The sequence below is a fragment of the Argiope bruennichi genome, chromosome 5 (assembly GCF_947563725.1).
Source record: "Argiope bruennichi chromosome 5, qqArgBrue1.1, whole genome shotgun sequence".
NCBI classification, from domain to species: Eukaryota; Metazoa; Arthropoda; class Arachnida; order Araneae; family Araneidae; genus Argiope; species Argiope bruennichi.
Genome location: NC_079155.1, coordinates 87,663,960 through 87,684,151, shown reverse-complemented (window position 1 = coordinate 87,684,151; position 20,192 = coordinate 87,663,960). Strand labels below are relative to the sequence as shown.

The 20,192-nt window shown below is 29.5% G+C and overlaps 1 protein-coding gene across 2 annotated transcripts in view; it reads left to right on the top strand.

The window, feature by feature from the left end:
- The window catches only part of LOC129969113 (mitochondrial enolase superfamily member 1-like), a 62,807-nt gene that overhangs the window by 16,826 nt on the left and 25,789 nt on the right, over nucleotides 1-20,192 (top strand). For both annotated transcript variants that reach the window (XM_056083525.1, XM_056083524.1), the window contains exons 5-11: nucleotides 158-198; nucleotides 331-362; nucleotides 4,637-4,675; nucleotides 7,574-7,656; nucleotides 8,715-8,749; nucleotides 14,533-14,620; nucleotides 19,324-19,458. In XM_056083525.1, the coding sequence (XP_055939500.1) occupies nucleotides 158-198; nucleotides 331-362; nucleotides 4,637-4,675; nucleotides 7,574-7,656; nucleotides 8,715-8,749; nucleotides 14,533-14,620; nucleotides 19,324-19,458 (453 nt within the window). The remainder of the gene's footprint in view (nucleotides 1-157; nucleotides 199-330; nucleotides 363-4,636; nucleotides 4,676-7,573; nucleotides 7,657-8,714; nucleotides 8,750-14,532; nucleotides 14,621-19,323; nucleotides 19,459-20,192) is intronic.

The window sequence follows — 20,192 nt, the reverse complement described above, 5'->3', positions numbered from 1 at the left end:
TTTGTAGAAACTAACCCTCATTATCAGATTGGCATCTCATAAATTGACTAGCTTTGATTGTAACCTGAAAGATGCATGATTTCATATTAAATTGTATGTTTTAAAATAATAATGCTTGATGTATTTGGGATTTTTTTCTCACAATCTTTCTTTTCAGAGCCCAAAGCAGTTAGTATCCACAATCGATTTTCGTTATATGTAAGTAGATATATTCTATTAATGAGTTTTGTTTATGAAAGATTATCTTTATTTAAATTAATATGTAATTTTTGGATATAAATGAGTATAATCCATTTCATAATTAGAATTTTCTATTTTTTTTTTGTATAGAACTGATGTCATAACGAAAGGAGAAGCTATCGGTAAGTTCAAATTAAAGAACATTTAAATTTCCTATATTTTTCTATTTTTACTTTCTCGTATACGTAGTATAGAGAAAGTACAGTAATCGACAAAAAAAAAAAAAAAAAAAAAAAAAAAAATGAACTCGAGATTTTGATGAATCTCCACGTTTTAGACTTCCTTGAGTTCAAGAAACCCATTTTTGGAATACGTCCGTCTGTCTGTCTGTCTGTGACAAAGATAACTAAAAAACGCTTTGAGCTAGACGGCTGAAATTTGGTATGCGATCTTTACACCAAATGTGGGATTTCTATCAAATTTTGAGTAAAATCTGTTCTCAGGAAGCCTTTCTGTCTAGCTGCTCGATTATAAGTTAACACGATAATTTCAAAACGAAAAGAAGCTAGATAGATGAAATTTGGTATACACATATAACATCTATAGTGTAGATACCTGACAAATTTTGAGGAAATTACAACTACGGCTGACTGCCTGTCGGTCTGTACTTTCAAAAACATATAAACACGTTAATTCAAAAATGGAATGATTTATATATATCGAATTGAGTATGGGATTTCGTGAATTCAAGCGTAGTTTTGCATCAAATTTTTGTTTCGATCGGTTGAGAAAAACGTGTCTAAAACACAAATTCAATTTTTGGCTACTGTTGACGCATGCCAGGGATTAATTGCCAAATAATTCGCCAAGGACGACACGATAAATTCAGTAAAAATGCTAAATTCACGCCAAAAGTTTTCGTAACTATTGTACGCCAATGTAAGGCGTTGTAATGCCAATATAATGCCATGTAAGGCGTTCTTTGTCATGACAAATTTCTTCAAGAGTATGCGAGAAATCTTTGGAGAGACCTCTCCCGGTGTTTCTTATAATTACATTATATTCACGAAGTTTCATATAGAATAACTCAATTACTATTTGTCGACCGTTTCAACTACAGAATAGAATTGATTTTATAATTCCAAAAGGATGGAAGATTTTCAGAAAATCTGTGTAATCGCAAAATAAGAGACTTCTCACAAAATTTGGAAAATTTTCAAGTTTTATACAAGAAAGATTATTTTAATTTATTGAAAAAACAAACAAACAGGAAATAGTTTTTAACCGTTAAAAATCAAATAATTTCACCATTTGTCTGTACATTACAAATTGAGTTTAAAATTGATTTTGAAAAAAAAAAGTTATTAAAATGAGTGATGAAATTACGTGAAATAAAATTGGTATCACTGAAATTAATTTTTTTTTAATATTAATGGTACAAAAATGATTTTTTTTTACTATAATACACTCCCGAGTTATTAAGAGAAAGCGATGAATTTTCGAACAGTTTTAATGAATTAAAATAAAATTTTTCCTTCGCGTTGCATCTGCTACCTAAGAAGAGGTAACTCAAAATATGTCTACTTTGTAGAGCTTTGCATTCTGTGTATTATGCAAGACATTTGTGCGCATAATGATGCGATTTTTGTATCACGTAAATTTACAGAAAGTATACCAGCCTAAAATCGTACACATATTGAAATGCATGCGCTAATGTATTATTATTGTTATGAATTCGGGGTTCTTTCGATTTGTTAATCGACGAAGAAACAGTCATTGAAAAGTCTAAAATATTCATTACTGAAAATTCCGGCAAATTCAGGATTTTACACGAAGAAACACTCACGAATAAGCACAGACGAACACGCTCAATACACAGTAGCACACTACAACAAACAGTAGCCACAAGTAGTAATCAATAGTAATAACAACCACAGCATACAAAGTGGCCAGACAGAATTCAGCAGGAGGAGGGAATCTACGTAGCTACATTCTACAGTCTCTCCAAATGCCTGCAATTCTCCACTGTCTCCTAGCTGTATCCAACTGCCGACTCACTGCTACACGATTGGCTACTCCACACACGATTCGATGCAGCTTCTATAACAAACACCATAATTCGGCTCGCAGCTAAATTCAGCAAATGCTTGAATTCCACACAACGCTTGCGCTATGCTGGACTGATACAATTATTTCGCCGTTGACGCGCTTTGCGACTCTATACCTCTCGACGACTCTATACACGACTGTCTTCGGCTTGAACTACAGGCCTTTTATAATTCCCGGAGCCTTTCAGAGAGGGTTCTGGAACAATTAGGCATAAGAGACCATCCTATTGGCTCTATCTCCCAAATTCTTGAAAATTCCAGTATTATTTATTTTGTCGCCAAATTCGTCACCAAATGGTCGCCAAGTTTGTCGCCAAGCCGTGATATCACTGATTTGGCATCCGATTAACATCCATTACTGAGATGATCGTAAAAAGGTATTTCCAGTGATTGAACTAACCGTGCTGGGAAGCAACATTACAGATTTGTAGTATTATAATAAAAGTGGATTAGTTATATTGAAAATTATATAACAGAACTGTATAATAATTTAATGAGATTTTTAATATTGCCATTATTCTGAAATCAACAGGATTGGTATTCCCAAAACTTGTAAAGATGTTACTTCCAGTCTCGAGCACAACACTGCGGACCTTGGGTAAAGCTGCGAATGCCTTACACACGGCATTGGCAAACAGTAGTTACGAAATAGCGGACGATTATAAAAAACTATTCCAATATATGAGACTGACTATCATACTGTTTACAGGAATAAAAAAAGAATTGATTCAAGGTATTTTGAGGTACGCACTTATATGAGAAACAACAATAAGACTCTAGCAGTTACGGTTGCAATGACAAAATTTCAAAAGCTTCAAAGGGCGACACCCACTTCTTTTTATTGGAATGTATTCTCCACAGTAAAAAACAATAAATAGCGTATCAACGTTACCTCTAGCATGAAAATCATTAACTTTAGACAGACTCAGAAGAAAAGAGAAAACAATTAGTAACAGCAGAGAAGCAATAGGAAGCAAAACATTGTATTGTGTTTCACAAATTTTTGTGCTATTCAACATTTCAACGTTTCATACTTCAACTACTATGGCACTTTCTAATTGGCAGATGGTGCCTAGAACCAAAGCAAGTATGCCAAAAGGAATCTGTTGAATTTCACATCTCTGATAGACGCACCATGTTGTTTTCTCTTTTCTTCTTAGTCTATCTAGCGTTAGTGATTTTCCTGCTACATTCTACATTTCCTACCATTCTAACGCTATTTATTGTTTTTTTTGAGATGGAAAACACATTTCAATAAAAAAGGCCTGGCATTTGAAAATTTTGAAATTCTGTCACTGCAACCATAACTGTTGTTTTCCATATGATTCTTCTCAAAGTTCCTTGAACCAAAATTTTATTCCGTTCTTGTCAAAAGTATGATAGTTACGGTCTCATATATCGGAATAATTTTATTTTTTAAAAATAATAATCGCCCGTATTAACATATCTTCCACATAAATTTAGCATTTTTACTGATTTTATTATGTGATCCTCAGCGACTTTTTTTGATAATTTATCCCTGGTATATAGTAATATGTACCCGAAAATCGAATTTGTGTTTTACCCAGAACTATAATTGTAATCACATACCGAATTTCATGTATTTAAGTGACTGCATTTTTGAGTTGTTGCATTTATATGCTTGTGTAAGTACTGACCGACAGACGGTAAACCATTTACGGATTTAGTTCTAAATTCGATAGGTTTCTATACTTTAGATTTTAAATTTGTATATCAAATTTTGTACATCTAGTTTTTCTAGTTTTGTAGTTATTGTGTTAATTTATATTCGAACATATGGACAAGTCATCTTTTTTGGAACAGATTTCGCGTAAAATTTGACTGAAATTTACAAATTTTCTACAAGGACCATATGCCAAATTTCATCCGTTTAGCTCAAAGTATTTTTGAGTTACATTTGCCTCATGTAGATTGACAGAGAGATCGACATAATGCTAAAAGTATGTTTTTGACGTAGCTATGCCTGTAACGAGAATATTCGTTAAAAACTCAAGTTTGAATTTTTTTTTTAATGATTGCAATGGAGAGAAAGATCGACATAGTGCTAAAATGTATTTTTCGAACTTAGAGGGGTCTGCAACGAAGATATTCGTCATATACTCAAGTTTGATGACTGCAATATTTCTTTCTGTACTTCATATACGAGAAACTGAAAGCAATTAACATAAATTTAGAATTTGATTGATTTCTGTATAACATTTAAGGCGAATTGCTGTTCTTTGGTTTATATTGAATACAACTACGTTGAAAAAAATATGCTACGTTAATTAAATATGCTATGAGAAAATCTGAAATTAAAAGTATCTATAATGCATTTCTTTTTATAGAACTTTTAAAGAAGAAAGATGCTACTAAAAAAGAGCGAGGTAAGATTGATCATTCCTTGTTCTGTTAATTACTTCTAAAAGATAAACACTTAAAATGGTTTTAGGTTCTTCCCATTTATATCCATTACAAAAAAAAAAAATTATTTTATGGATAAGGAATTTTAGTTAAATACGCTATATCAAAGTGTTTCTACGCATTACTGGCATTTTGTTAGAGCTCATTTTTTTTTATTGGTATGAATTGCAAATTTTTTTTACTCCATTCATTTTTTTATTTAATTTTTAAGACTCTATTTAATGAACTAGAGAAAAAAAGCTTCTATCAAAATGACTGGTAAAAAAAAAAAAAAAAAATCAGAATTTTTTCCTTTATCTTAATTCTTAGCTAGGATTATATTCATCATTTACATAATATTATGCAAAAAAAAAAAAAAAAAATGTTGGAACATTTTAAGCTGTTTGTGTGGATTTGCGTCGCTTTTAATGAGAGCGGCTTTTTTTAGGGGTAAAAGTTTTTGCATGTTTAGAAAAAAAATTGTGAGTTTTAATGACCGGTAACACATAAAAGTTTTCTAAACTTAATGTTATTATAATAAACACACAAAAAAATAATATGATAAAAAAGACGTGTATTTTTAACTATGTACGGCACTTTTATAAGTTTCCATTCATGTTTATTACGATCAAAATAAATAATATAGGTAAAGGGATTTGACATTTAATTTTGAAATAGTTATATTTCTTAAATACAGGTTGATTATAATTAAAGTTGCACTTTGAAATGGCCATAAAAGGAAAACTACTGGACCAAATGTTACCAAATTTGTTAATAGTTAAAAAAAAAGCCATAAAATGTTTTTTTCGCAAAAAAAAAAAAAAAAAGTTTAAAAACTCACTACCAGGGGTGAAATGGCGTTGTATGCAATATTGTTAAGCAAAATAGGACTGAAGACATCGGTTTAAAATGTGTTTAATTGTTTCTGAAATGTGTTACGAAGCATGTTCAATGTGGCGTCCACCAATTTCTGAAAGCAAGTTAAATCGTATTACTGCATTCTCAACAGTAGCTCTTAGCATATCAGGAGGAAGTTACGCACATGTCGGTGTATCACTTCTTTCAGTTGCGCCAAATTGTTTAAATTATCACCATAAACAGTGCTTTTGAGATAACACATATTGAACACCCAGTAATTTATATTTATTGAATTTTAATTTTTTAATAACAAAAATAATAATTAAAAATATGTTTATCGAATTATTGAATTACTTGAAGATCAGTAACGAAGGAAATTCAGAAATCGAATAAATAGATTCTTATATTCGAATTGTTTATTCTTTACCATTGATTCATGCAGTCTTGGAATCTTTTCTTGTTTTGTCATGATGCTATTTCTCTGTATTGTAACATATTTGAAATAAAATATCTTATGAAATTTATAATTTTTCTTCTCAATTAATATTTTTTTCATGTTTTCAAATAAAAAAGAAGGCATGAACACTTTTTTTAGAAATAATCGGATTTGTAAAAAAATCAATAATTGTAAAATAATAGAAATAATTATATTAAAAAGTTTTTTTTTAATTCCAATTTATCGATATTCGCGAAGTGTTAAATTAAAAAAAAATGGAAAAAAAAAAGAAAAAGAAAAGGAGATTTAATAAATTCTGCTGTTGCTGAAGTTTATATTTTGTGTTTTTCAGGAAATAAATATATGTTTTTTAATTTAAAATTAAATTAAATGTCTTTGCTGTTTTCAACTTCCAGAAAACTCATCGAAAAGTGAATGAAAACGTTCCCAGAAAATTACCTTTGAGACCTGCGGTTGTCAGCAACAATTGTTGGCTGAAGAATTTATTTTCGTTGTTTACACTTCTTTTGGAACTAGTTGCTTTCTTGGTTTGAAGCAAGGAGGGCCGGAGGCGGGGGAGGGAGCGGGGGGAGGGTTGAGAAATTATTGTTTTGTTTCCTTTATTTTTAATGTTTCAACGTTTTCTAATATCTTTTAGTAAATCGTAGTGTTTTTCTTTAGTTTCTGTTTTTATAACAAGTCACATATTTTCTGTTGGCATACTTTTATGGGAAAACATATAAGAGAAATGTTTCAGACTTTTCAATTTCAGTTGAGTTGAAATATTTACGTTTCCACTTAAAGCTTCAAGTCTCTCTGTTTTACTTTGAAAGGAAATATGACAAATTACACTGCATTGCTAAACTCAAGTAGTTTATTAAGTCAGAATAAAAATAATAATTACTTAATATTACTTATTTAGTATTAAATACTTACTTATTTTCAGTTAAAAGTGGAAATAATGAAGTATTTTCAAATTATTGTTATGATATTTAGTGGAATGTTAATTTGTATTTGAAAAATTATAATTTTCATTACTTTTTACTTAAAAATGTGTTTATTTGTATAATTAAGGCTATTCAAATATTTTTAGAAACTGATTTTGTCATAATATAAATTACGAATATTTAGTTATGCCATAAACGTTCTATTTAACGCTATAGTTTTTAAGTATCATATAATCTCTTAATACCTGTAGTAGGAATTTATTTTTAAAATTATCATGTGTAGCTTGTCTTACTTCTTTTTTTTTAGTTTTGAAACAAAGTAAAATTTGCTTTGGTGCGATAATATTTTTACAGCGAAAAAAACGCGCGCGCGCGCACACACACACACACACGCACACACACACGCACGCACGCACGCACGCACGCACGCACGCACGCACGCACGCACACATTGTATTCTAAAGAATAATTAAAGATTAAATCAGCAGAATGTTTAAAAAGTCCTTTTTTCTTTTTCAGCTAAGAAAAACTTTTTAAAAGTTTATCTTTTTTTATTTATCATTTTAGTGTTGAATGCTGTTAAAGAAACAAAAAAAAAAAAAAAAAAAAAATTCTAAATATTTTTTTCATATATATTTCAGAAGCTAAATTGCTACACGAAGGTTATCCTGCATATTGCACTAGTGTTGGTTGGATCGGTTACAGTGATGAAAAAATCAGAGAGGTAATTTTTTTTTGCTTGATATTTAAGTTAATGAATCGAGAGAAAAAAAAAGATTAAAAATATTTTTGTGGTGCAAAATATTTATTGGCATTCTTTTGAGTTTGAAAAGAATAAAGTTTTAAATTTCAATCTTTTTCTGATTCTAGTTCTAATATTTTTAATTCTTAAATGTATCATTTCTCAATCAATTTATTATGTTAAGAACGTTTAGAAATAATTCATTGTTTCAATATTCTTCTGTAGAATATAGTTTAAACATTGCTTTAGATAAACTTTGTGCTAATGTGTAATGTAATTAACTACTGAGTGTTAGTAGTTAATTAAATAAAATTACTAATTTACTGAGTTTTCCATTTTGTTTTGTTACAAAACAGAGCAATACATTAAAAGGCATTTAAGTAATTATTCTATTCAATTATGAAAATTAAAAGTGCTTTTCACAATACTAATTTGATTTTGAGTAGAACAAATGTGTGAAAATGGTTATTCAAATCATTAAAAAAATTTAATATTTCACTAACTAAAATTATCAAACATTAAAACATTCTTACAAAGTTTCTCTACTGTATATTAAATAAATATTATTTCGATTTAAAGAAAAATATTCATGTATTTATAAATAGAATAATATTTCTCATATAGTACATTTATATAACAAAATACACGAGAAAAAAAGAAAAGTATACGCTGATACTCATAAATTATCCTTTCAGTCTTTTGAAGCAAATCTATGCAATTTTAACAGTTATTTTTTATTCATTAGAAGCTTGGAAAGAATTAAAAAAATTAAATTAGAATTTCTTAGTTCAAATTACTTTTCTGAGTTAATTAACGGTATTAGATCAGTTATTAAAACCAATTTATTTTTAAGAGTTTAACTAGCATTTTATTCAAACATGTTAACTAGTAAAATGTCAGGCGTTAATGATATCATATAGATTTTTAGTTTTCAAATGTATCATGATATATATATTTATGCAATTTCCTTTATTTTGATGAAATCTATTTGCTGTTTTCTAAACTAAAATAATAAAATGCTTCTATTTTTTTTTTTACAGCTTTGCAAACAAAAGTTGAAAGAGGGGTTCACAGCGTAAGTAAAATCTTGCCTGATTTTTTTTTTTTATTGAATTGGAATACAAAATACATTCTGCAGGATGCTTTTTGTCTTATTTATTTAGTTTCTGTTTATATTGTTTCATATTTTAATACACTTAAAACGAGCGTACTCATATTAAAGTAACGACACAAGTTCCTAAAAGTTCGTTTTAAACCATACAGAAATAAGTCAATTTTTAAAATAAAATATGAGTTTAGTTCAGTTATATTAACACCCTTTTGTAAATCAACACTAGGGCTATTTTGGGATGGATCTCGTAATTTTGAACCGCCGTCAGATGACGAGGACGGCACCTATGTCGGCATTCCCTTTCCAAACTTTCGTATCACACTTGCGGGAGGACGTTTGACCACGACGGATTTAGCGTGCATCAGACCCTCTTATATGACGGTTCTTCGGTAGAATTGGATCTTTAGTCTGAAACTCTCGAGTTCCGTAGCCGTCACATTTCCACCAGGCCACCGTTGCCCAATAAAATATGGGATGCAAATGCAAAGCTGGATGGGGTTATTTGCCAACGAATTAAAATGCAATAAGAAATAATAACTTAAATGAAATGATAATCTAAAATTTTCGTGAAATAATATCGTAATTAATCTCATGAAATAATAAAATAAAATTCATTTAAGTATCTTATACAAAACTGATTTCACCTATCACAATTATTTGAATATAAATTATTTTATTCCCCAATTTTATTTTATCAAATTAATGCCTGTAATTTATCACCTCATTGACCCTTAAACAATTAATTAATTACGAAGAATACAAGAATAAAAAGACAATGAAAAATATATCGTTTTATGAAAACTTTTACATCCAAATTACTCTCTTACGAAGATCCTTCCTTCATTTTTAACTATTTTTCAAATAGTTAAAACTCTTTAGATTATTAGTATTTCATTTAGTTAAGAAACTTTTCAAGTTCATATCAGTTCGGAAATGTCAGTATGTTCGATAATTAATTAAATTTTAATTAGGAACTGGTAATCTATTAATGCACATTTAATTACCGAAACAACTTCCCAAAATTTTGTCATTAGTAAAATTGCTCTAGTTAAATAATTTATTTTTACTGTACAGAAAAGCAATTCGCAATATTCTTAAAGAAGCGAATTTTTGTTGTTTGATGCTACAAGTAATGGTTAAGGAATACTTAGTAAGAACTTTGCGCGCAGTAATAATAATTTTTTTATTCATTTATTTGGGATACTGTGTTCTCGTTAAATGAATGAAACGAGTATATATTGATATAATGACATTAAATAATATTGAGCGATTGGATAATTTGTACATTTCATTTATAATTAAACTTTTTTTTATATGAAATAGAACATCCATGTTAAATATTGCTACGCAAAAATCCGAAATCCGTCAGTGGGTTCTCCGATAAAAAGTTCATCATGATCAATATCAAATAACGAAATGGAAACAAAATGCAAAGGTCGAAAAAGACAAATGAAACAAAGAGCACATAATAAACAGCAGAACACAGCAACAAATCTCCAATAACAACCGTAATACCACAAAGGTGTTCATAAAGAACTCGCAGGATATTTGTACTCTAAAGAGAGAATTCGCTCAATAACTCGCTTGAACTCAACTCAACTGACTGCAGCTCTGTCTCTCAACATTTTGTAATTTAGGCAACAGGGCAAAGAAAGTTCTAGAAGAATATCGTATCTTCACTCCTAATCGAGATATCACCATAACTCTAGTAGTTTCTGGATCTTTTATTTTTATCGGTAAAAATCTGCAAAGGTAGGGCTCATTGGCCCGGAATCCATTAAATATTCTTTCGAACTATTTGTAAAATTCTCTTCCTTATTATAAAACTGAATGTACAAGGAAACAATAATATAAATTCGTAATAATATGCAATGTTTAATATAAAATAGTTAATTTCCAGTTTACGGAAATATGAATTTAATAGGGTTGAAGAAGTTCTCTCTATATATATTGGCATTTGTAACTTTCGAGAATGAGGGATATGATTGATAGGATAATTATATTTTTATGCCCCCCCCCCATCCCAAAGAATAGTTGTCGATTGATAATTGACTGTTGATTAAGTTGTTTAAAAATCTCCTTTCCCCTCTCTCCCCCCCCCCCCGATGTTTTTGTATGGTGTGTATTTTGTTTCATGAATGGTTATCAAACATTGTTTAGATTAAATATTCGGAGCATTTCTATTTTCATTATCATATAAATAATTGAAATACTATTTCAAAATACAAATTGGATTTCCTCTGCAAAAATAAGTTTTCTATCCTTTAACTTATGTGCTGATATTCAGGTTGAATAAAAATGTATTATTTTTAATTTCGGAATTTATTGATTTATATGTTACCAAAATTATACACGAAATTACGACGTATAAATTCTTAGCTATAATTTTATGTAGCTATGTGTTCCCATTCCGTCTAGAATTATGAAATGCAATAAAGTTTTAAAAAGCAATTAGCTTAATTATATTATCGTCACTTTTGATGAATCAATACAACAATTATTTTTGGGCTGACATCATAATTTTGAATTGTGATCAGATGATGTGGACATGAGATGGTATATCTCCCTTCTTCAAATTTTCAAATAATTCCAGTGAGAAGATGTTTGACCCATGAGTGGAATATTTTCTGGAATTATTTTATTACTATGTAAGATATTATGTTTCGAAAACACTTTTATTTCTCAAAATGTTATTTTTGGATAAACCCTTATCAGGTAAAATAACCATACAATCTAGTGGAGCTTAGAATGCATCATCTCACGTTCATATCAAAATAGTTTTAAGAATCTTAAAAATCAGTTAAAAATTTTTTTGAGTCAAATTTACTACTACGAAACTACGAAAACTTTTTTGAGTCAAATTTACTTGTGTACTTGGGAAGAAGAGAAACTGACATAACAGTAAATATAATTTCATCAAGTTAATAAAATAAGGTAATAAATAGTTTACCACCGAAAAATACAAAAACAACGAAAAATAATATTAACAATTTGCCAGTGAGAAAGATAATTCATAGACACTCTTAGAGAGTTTTATTACTGTCGGTAGATATCTTTGGTTTGAAAACTCAGATACAATGGATTTTTACCATGCGTAAAATTTTGTTCCCTAATATAAAATAACAGAAGAAAAAACATTTGCAAATTTTGTTTCCTAATATGAAATAACAGAAGAAAAAAAGCATTTACAGTTTTCGTTTCCTATGATGATGAAAAGTATGAAAATACCATATTTCTATACTTTTTCTTAGAATGGTAAAGATAATTATGTAATTAGCTACTCGTCTTAATTTAGAAGTTTGAATTCACAAGTTTCTTTTGATATAGATATTTCAGATAATCGAATTCAAATGTCATACCTGTGTTACAGTAAATGTTTACAAATATAATATATTCCTAGAAAATACGAATTGATTACTAAAAAAAAAAAATAATATTTTCGTAGAAATTGAAGCGAAATAATTGTTGTAAAGTGCATTTTTTTAGCAACAAACATCACTATTCATTTTCTCTTTCTAATAATTATTTGGTAAATTGACATTTTCACAGAAGGCTTTCGGTTTTTTTAAAACGAAAAATGTTATGTGTTTTGTACTAATATACTTTCAAACTGATAATATTTTGCTTTTATGTTAATATAAAATTTGTTATGATATTAGAAGATTCTATTCTATTGAATTGGATTATCGGATTTATTTCAGAATTTAAAGATAAGACTTAAATTATGTATTTGTAAAAATTATATATTTTTCTTTAGTGTCAAGATTCTTTCATTGTTTTAAAAATCGTTTTTAATTAAAATGATTGTTTATTTTAAATTTAACTTTAAAATAAGGTAAAAAAAATAAATCATAGCTTTAAAACTCTTTTTACTTAACCTGGCTTGTTTGATGTTTATAAAGAATAAATTTATTTGATTTTCCGGATGTATCAGAAAATTGAAATTGTGTACAATCCTGTATGACAAATATCATTTCAGTTGTGTATTCTGTATGATATATATTATTTTACCAGTGTATATACAGGGTCTCCGACAAGGTATGCAGCGTCTAATTTTTACAGATTCGGATAGTAAACGTCAAGACGAGTATTTTGATGAATAACATTTGGGTTCCCCGAATATAGTGTCATAATCTAATTAAGGTGTGGAGTTTGTGTCATGAAAACTTCAAGAAATGAGAACAAAACCAAATGAAAATAAGTGTTCGACCGTTCGGACAAATTAAATGGAGAAATTTGGAATAGAAGTTCTCAATTGTTTTCCTCAAAACATCCAATTTCCTTGACCTCGGTTTCAGTTCCTGCTCTCAAATCACCCAATGTTGAGGGATGTATAAGATACACTGTATCTTTCAAACGTCCCCATAAAAAAATTCGCTCGGGTTAAGATCCGGGGAGGAAGGCGGCCTTTCTGTACCATTATTTGTTTTGTAATGGAATCGATCAGTCTATCGTGAAAATCTTCAGCTATGTGATCGAAGTTTTGTTAGTGCGGTAAGGTAATAATCGATAACCAATAATCACTTATCTTATCTATATCATGCAAGAATGGAATGTCACTGTCATTTAAACACTTTCACCTTCTGAACATTAGGTTCTGTTCTTGCACGCATCTCACATTTTCTCTAGCACATTGTCCATCACAGTATGGTTTCCTTAAATATTTCCTACGTTCTTTTGATCGTCGTGCCGTTTATGTTATGGTGATTGCCGAATTTTTTCACCACACTGTGATATGATTGCAATTCATGATAAGTTAACTCCATGAAAACACGTTCAATCGAATATTTGCTCATTTCAGAACCACAACGAATACACACATTACACTGAAATTTTTTAGCGAATAACGCGAGACTCATTCTCGTCGAACCTGTTTATTAGCTATATATACCGCTGCAAGAATTTGCATATTCAATTGCAGACACGCTTTTCCTCTCATTGGTTGCCATGAATTTGAATAATCACCTAGGGAAGCTTCCATGTTGGGCAATCATCGTATGCATCGTAATTTGGAATATAAACTGCCGTATTCATAATTAATGGTGGCTTGGTGGTAAGGTCTTGACTTGTGAGCCCTAGGGTTTCAGGTTCGAGACCCGATTCCACCGAAGAACCGTCGTGTAAGAGGGTCTGTTGCACGTTAAATCCGTCATGGCAAACGTCTTCCTGCTGGTGTGGTGTGGCGTGGAGAGGGGGGTGCCAGCTCAGGTGTCGTCCTCGTCATCTGACCGCGGTTTAAAATTACGAGGTCTGACCCAAAATAGCCCTAGTGTTGCTTTGCAACGGGACGTTAATATAACTAAACTAAACTAAACTAAACCATAATTAACGTTTTTCGTGTAATTAGACTATGACGCTATATTCGGGGACTCCACATGTTGTATATCAGAATACTAGTCTTAACGTGTTCTATCCGAATATTTAAAAGTTAGACGCTGCATACGTTGTGGGACACCCTGTACTTAGGCTGAACTTCATAAAGAATAAAAGCCAAGATGAAAAAGTAAAAAATAATTAAATTAAAAAATTCTGTTGTTTAGTATGTGCGTTTTAAAAAACGAGTAAATGGGTTTTTAAAATTTTAATAAATTAAATTAGTTATTTATTCTTTTTATTCAAGCAATTACTTCCTATCAGGGTTATATTATTTTTCTGCAGAAATTTTAATTTGCAAAATCAATTTTTATTTTATTCATTTTAATTTATGTCAGTCTGTTACTCATTTTAATAATAAATTTATTTTTCAGATTCAAGGTTAAAGTAGGACAGAACTTAGATGATGACAAGCGAAGGTTAGCTATAATTAGGGAGGAAATAGGAAAAGATAGCTTATTAGTAAGTCAACTCTCATTAAATTGAAATGAAGTGAATGATTTAATAAAATTAAAATGTGCGACAGGAAAAAAAAAAAAAACCCAACAATAACTATAACTTTTTCTGAACATAATGTTCCTTTGAACATTCTAGAGGTGAGCCAAAGAGAAAAGTTGATAGAGCATAAACAAGAAGCCGATTAAAAATTTGAAAATTCTAGTTCATTTATAAAAACACAAGCATAAAATCTAATATTTGCTGTATATACAAAATCCATACCAAAAATATTAAAATTCACACTAAAAGAAAATGAAAACATCTGACTTTTGAAGCCCAGTTTTTAACTTAATAGAACAACTAAAATGGATAGTTGAAATACTAAAGCTTAATTAAATTTCCATATATTCAAAAATATTTATCTTTGATTTCAGAAAGTAGCTCTGATGACATAATAATCTAATTTGCTTCATTGCAGCAGAATGTCCAGTTTGGATGGCACTCAGGAATAAGACTCTTTGTAGGTTTGTGAAGCGATATATAGCATTACTTTAGATTGATGCTGAATATAGCTTTACACACCTGATGACATAAAAATCAAATTAGCTTCATTGTAGCAGAATGTCCCTTTTGGATTACATTCAGGAATAAGATTCTCTGTAGGTGTGTAAAGCTATATATAGCATTACATTAGATTGATGATATTTATAGTTTTACACACCTTTCATTGTAGCAGAATGTCCAGTTTGGATGGCACTCAGAAATAAGATTCTCTGTAGGTGTGTAAAGCTATATATACCATTGCTTTAGATTGATACTTAATTTGGGCGATACTCAAAGAAAAGAAAAGGTCACCAGGAGATAGATAGATAAAGTTGCTGACAAAATCGATGTAGAATTGCGTTTTGAGCGACGGTATTTGAAGGGGGGGGATGAAACGACAAACATTTCGGCTTCACAACTATTAAGACTCCATTATTTGTGGCGACACATTTCAATTTAAGTTAAAAAATTAAATCATGTGTTTAATGAGAAAATTACAGATGAACATATATAAAAGTTTGGTCAGTTCATTCGAATTCTTGATCAAAATTCATTCGACTATTTATGTTTTTCGAATCTACTGCTCTTTTTACAGCTCTCGTCATAGAGCATTAAATGATTCCATAAAAAACGTTGGAACTCGAATCTTAATGAAGTTTCTGCGATGATTCTCGAATATTTGGGTCCTTCATTTTTTTCGCCAAGTTTATCGCCAAAACCAGGGATCATTCACTCGGAATCCAGTCAACATCTATTTGAGCTATATCTATAACACTCTTCCTTACCAAGAAATGAACGGTTCAGTGAAACAGTATTACAAGTTCATATTTGTATTTCTCATTGATTGTGTCATGTGCTTTAGTTTAAACTAGCGCCATTTCAATATTACACGTAATGAGTTATTTGTGAATATTCTGAGCGTTATCGTAAAAATATTAAAATTGTAATAAAATTAAATAATGGTTAAATTATTTGTTACATACATATGTTATTAACTATTAAATGATAAATATTTCTGAATGCTATACTTTCTAAAAGCAGATAAGAGAAATGAGAACAGTTTATCTAATTTGAGAATTTATTACAAATTTTCCAAACTGTACTTCGATTTATGCCTTTTAGAAAAATATTTTGATAGCATTTCTTCATTTGTTTTTCGGAGGATTTTTGAAATAAAACCCTGACAGTAAAGGGAAACCATATATATATTCTTAAATTTCTTTTTCTCAGAACTTGCGCTGACAAGATAAATATTCCCATAATTCTTTTTAAAACATTGATTTTAAACTGCAAAACTCGAAAGAAAATGGAGTTCATTTCCCTTTTCTGGTTTTTGATAATGATATCGTTTGTTTTCTTTTTATAAAGAAGAGAAGAGTATAAATCAAGATTTTTCTGTGAGTACAACAAAAAGAATTTTCAGATTTATTTAGGTTGGAGTGAATAATTTTGAGTTCCTACTACGGTTTTTTAAAAATGCATTTATAAACAGGAAACGATTCTAATATGATAAATTTGACAATTTGATAAATAAATAATAAATAATTTAAGTCTTACAACTAATTTTTAATCGAATTCTTCTTCAGTTGAAAATTATTGAATTTAGCATGTTGTAATCAATTCGTTAAAATCATTTATTATTTTAATTTTGATTACTGCATATGTCGGTTAAGCGTTTACAAAATTATATTCTAGGAATAAAGTGGAAAAATAATCTTGTTATCAATTATTTTTTCCATTTCATTTAGGAGTGATAAGCAGATTTATAAATATTAAATGAATAAACATTTCATATTTATTAAACTTTGATTCTAAATGTTATTGTGTTTCAAATCTCTCTGTAATGTAGATACTGGCTCTAAATATAAGATAATCATAATTAATTCTTCAAAAATATTCTATTTTGTAATGTTTGTAATATGATTTTGTACTATATAATATCGTAAGAAAATTTTCTATAAAGTTATCTCGTGCGTGTTTAACCCTTCTTTGTATGATTTTTTTTTTTTTTTTTTTTTTTTTTTGCGAAATAAATTAGGGTGATATATTTCATGCTCTTGATTAAAGGAAAAATGTTTTAAAGAAGTCCCAGTATAAATATTTAATATAAATTTATTAAAAAAGCAGTATGATGGAAATATGTAAAAAATATGTAATATATGTAAAAATGTAAAATATGTAAAAAAAGTATGATGGAAATCCATCATTATGCAAATTTACATATTGAGCTCAGTATAAAATAAATAAAAAAAGTAATATGTCTTTGTTTCATTTTTATTCCTGATGATAATTAAAAGCAATTATTATTCTAATTTAGACACAAATTAATTTCACATTTACTGCATGAAATTGTAAAATAATCTTTGCATTTAGAGTGTTTGCACCGGAGTGACCCACCTACTTTCTGAAAATCTTCAATGTCCCTCTCTTCTAAATTTCTCGACAAAAATAACATAAAATAAACATACGGTAAAAAAAAAAAAAAAAAAACATTTTCGTCATACATTAAAAGTGATATAACTGCATAGTAATGTAAATTTTTGTCACATGGTTTTGGAAAGATTATTTGGGGTATTCGATTGAAATTGCACAAAAAATAACAGAAACATAAAAAGCCAAACTTTTTTCCACTCATTATCGCTTTTATTAGCAAAAAAAATCTCAGATTAGTTATAAAAAATATTCAAGAATTCGCAGGTTTCTTTCAACCACAATAAACAGCGGAATGACAAGTTCAAACTCACTATAAGGATTGTGACATTTGATTTTTTTTACAGCTATGTTCCTTATTACGCAATAGTCGTGAAAAAAAATTGCCAGTAATAACCAGTTTACAATACATTTGTTTTGAGTACAATTTTTTGTTCACTAAATGTTATGATGGAAATTTTCATCAACATGCAAAGGAGGGTTAAGATTCGATTAAAACGATCGTGAAATTAAGGCTTATGTCATCTCATATTGAAATCATCATACTCTGAAATTGCTTGCTGCATTTCGGCAATGATTTGCAAAGTTTGCTTCAGCCGAGATTGATTGACTAAATTCTTTAATAATTTGTAATTTTTTAAAAGACACTTGCCCCATTCAGTATATTATTTTTTATGCAGCTTTATAATTCTTAGTAAACTGTTTCTACATCAATACCATATCTCTTAATAATTGTTTCTGCAATAGTATAGTTTTCCTTAGTAAATTTTTTCTGTATCAGAATCATATTTCTTAGTAAACTGTTCCTTTACTAGCATCTTATTTTTTAACTATCTTTTTCTATATCAGCATAATTTTCCTTTGTAAATTATTTCTGCATTAGAGTCACATGTCCTAATAATTTGTTGAATCGGCTACATAGTATACTTTTTTCCTTGCCATCTTTTTGCGAATCAAAATTTTAATGATGAATTCATGCATTCTATTCTACTGATTTTTCATTTTTTTCTTTCTCTTTGTTTTTTTAAAATTATTTATTTATGAATTCGGGTTTCCTTCCATATAGAAATTATTTTTTTTATATATAAGAATTTCTTTTAAAAAAATTCAGTTTTAAACGTTAATTCCTTTTTAAATTTCGTATTTATTTAACGTACTTGGTTGAGGCAGCCAAGGTCTGTAAGGGGCTGCTATGCTTATGAAGAAGAAGAAGAAGAATTTAACTTAAAATGGAAATAGAATTTACTTTTAAAATTCCATTCCCATTTTACGTTAAAAAATTCCATTTTTAAGGTAAATATTTTTAGAAAATATTTTGGAAAATATTCTGGTTTGCGAAAAAGATTATTATTTTAGATGTAAATAATGCAAAACAACGAATGACGTCAGTTTACGAGCCCCAAGTTACATTAAGTTAAGTTTGTGTTTTTCTCTATTTATCCTTCTAAATGTAAGAAATTCGTTACAATTTTAAATGTAGAATGAAAAATGGAATACTGTTTTGTACTTACTTAAATGATCCGGAATTTATTTCTTTGAGTTTGAGGTACATATTCACAATAACGTCATAAAAAGTCTTCTGGACAGATTTATGGTTGGAATATGAGATTCTGTTACTGTGCCGCTTTTCTGAATGCGTGCTATTTTTTTATTTTTAAAATAACATCTTTCCCTCGAAATTGGAATGTTGACCACTTTATTTCCGAATTTTATGGGGAGAAATTAGTTTAAAATTTTGCCACTATGTGTTTCAGATGGTTGATGCGAATCAAATCTGGGATGTAAAGGAAGCCATATTTTGGATGACAGAGCTGAAAGAGTTCAATCTTTTATGGATTGAAGAACCAACTAGTCCTGATGATATTCTAGGTCATGCATTCATCTCAAAGGTAAGCAGTGAAATGCTTTTTTCATTTTATAGTGACATTTCCCTTTGTTTGTGTCTCTGCTATGAAAGAGATTATGTTTAAATGAAAAAAAAAAGTATAATTTTTCGTAAGTTTATGGACGTTTTTCAATTCCTACTATTAGTTCACATTCTCCCTATATAATGTTACAAGTCTGTAATTTTGCTACCCGGCACGAAAAGTGTCATCGTGGAAAAACCGTTGTAAGATCTGTCCTGTGCGTGCTGAGCGGGTGCCGCGTCAATGACCCGAGAGCTTGGCGACTAAATGGATCATACTGGAAAGTTCGAGAAGTTTCACGATCCATCCAGTAGGAACCAAGATACACTCAGATACGCCCTGATTGGTCTGTAAGATTCTAGCTCCGCCTCCCGGAACTATAAAAGACAGGCACTCTGAAGCTGCGGAGAAGTTGTGTGGATCGTCAGAAGTCGTGTGTATAGTCAGAGGCGGTATGTGGTGAGAATCGGAGTCGCCGACACGTAGAGAAACTGGAGGATTAGACTGCAAGAAAGCTGCTGAACTAGCAATTAAATGTGCTGCGCTATTACAATTGATTAGCGGTATTTGTTGTAGAAGAAAAATTTTGTAACAATATATATTTATATATCTTGTTCAAATTTTCAATCGTTAATAAAATTCATCCACTCAAGTTCAAGTTTATTCATCCACTCAAGTTCAAATACATTTTTTAAAACTTGTAATGGATGACACTT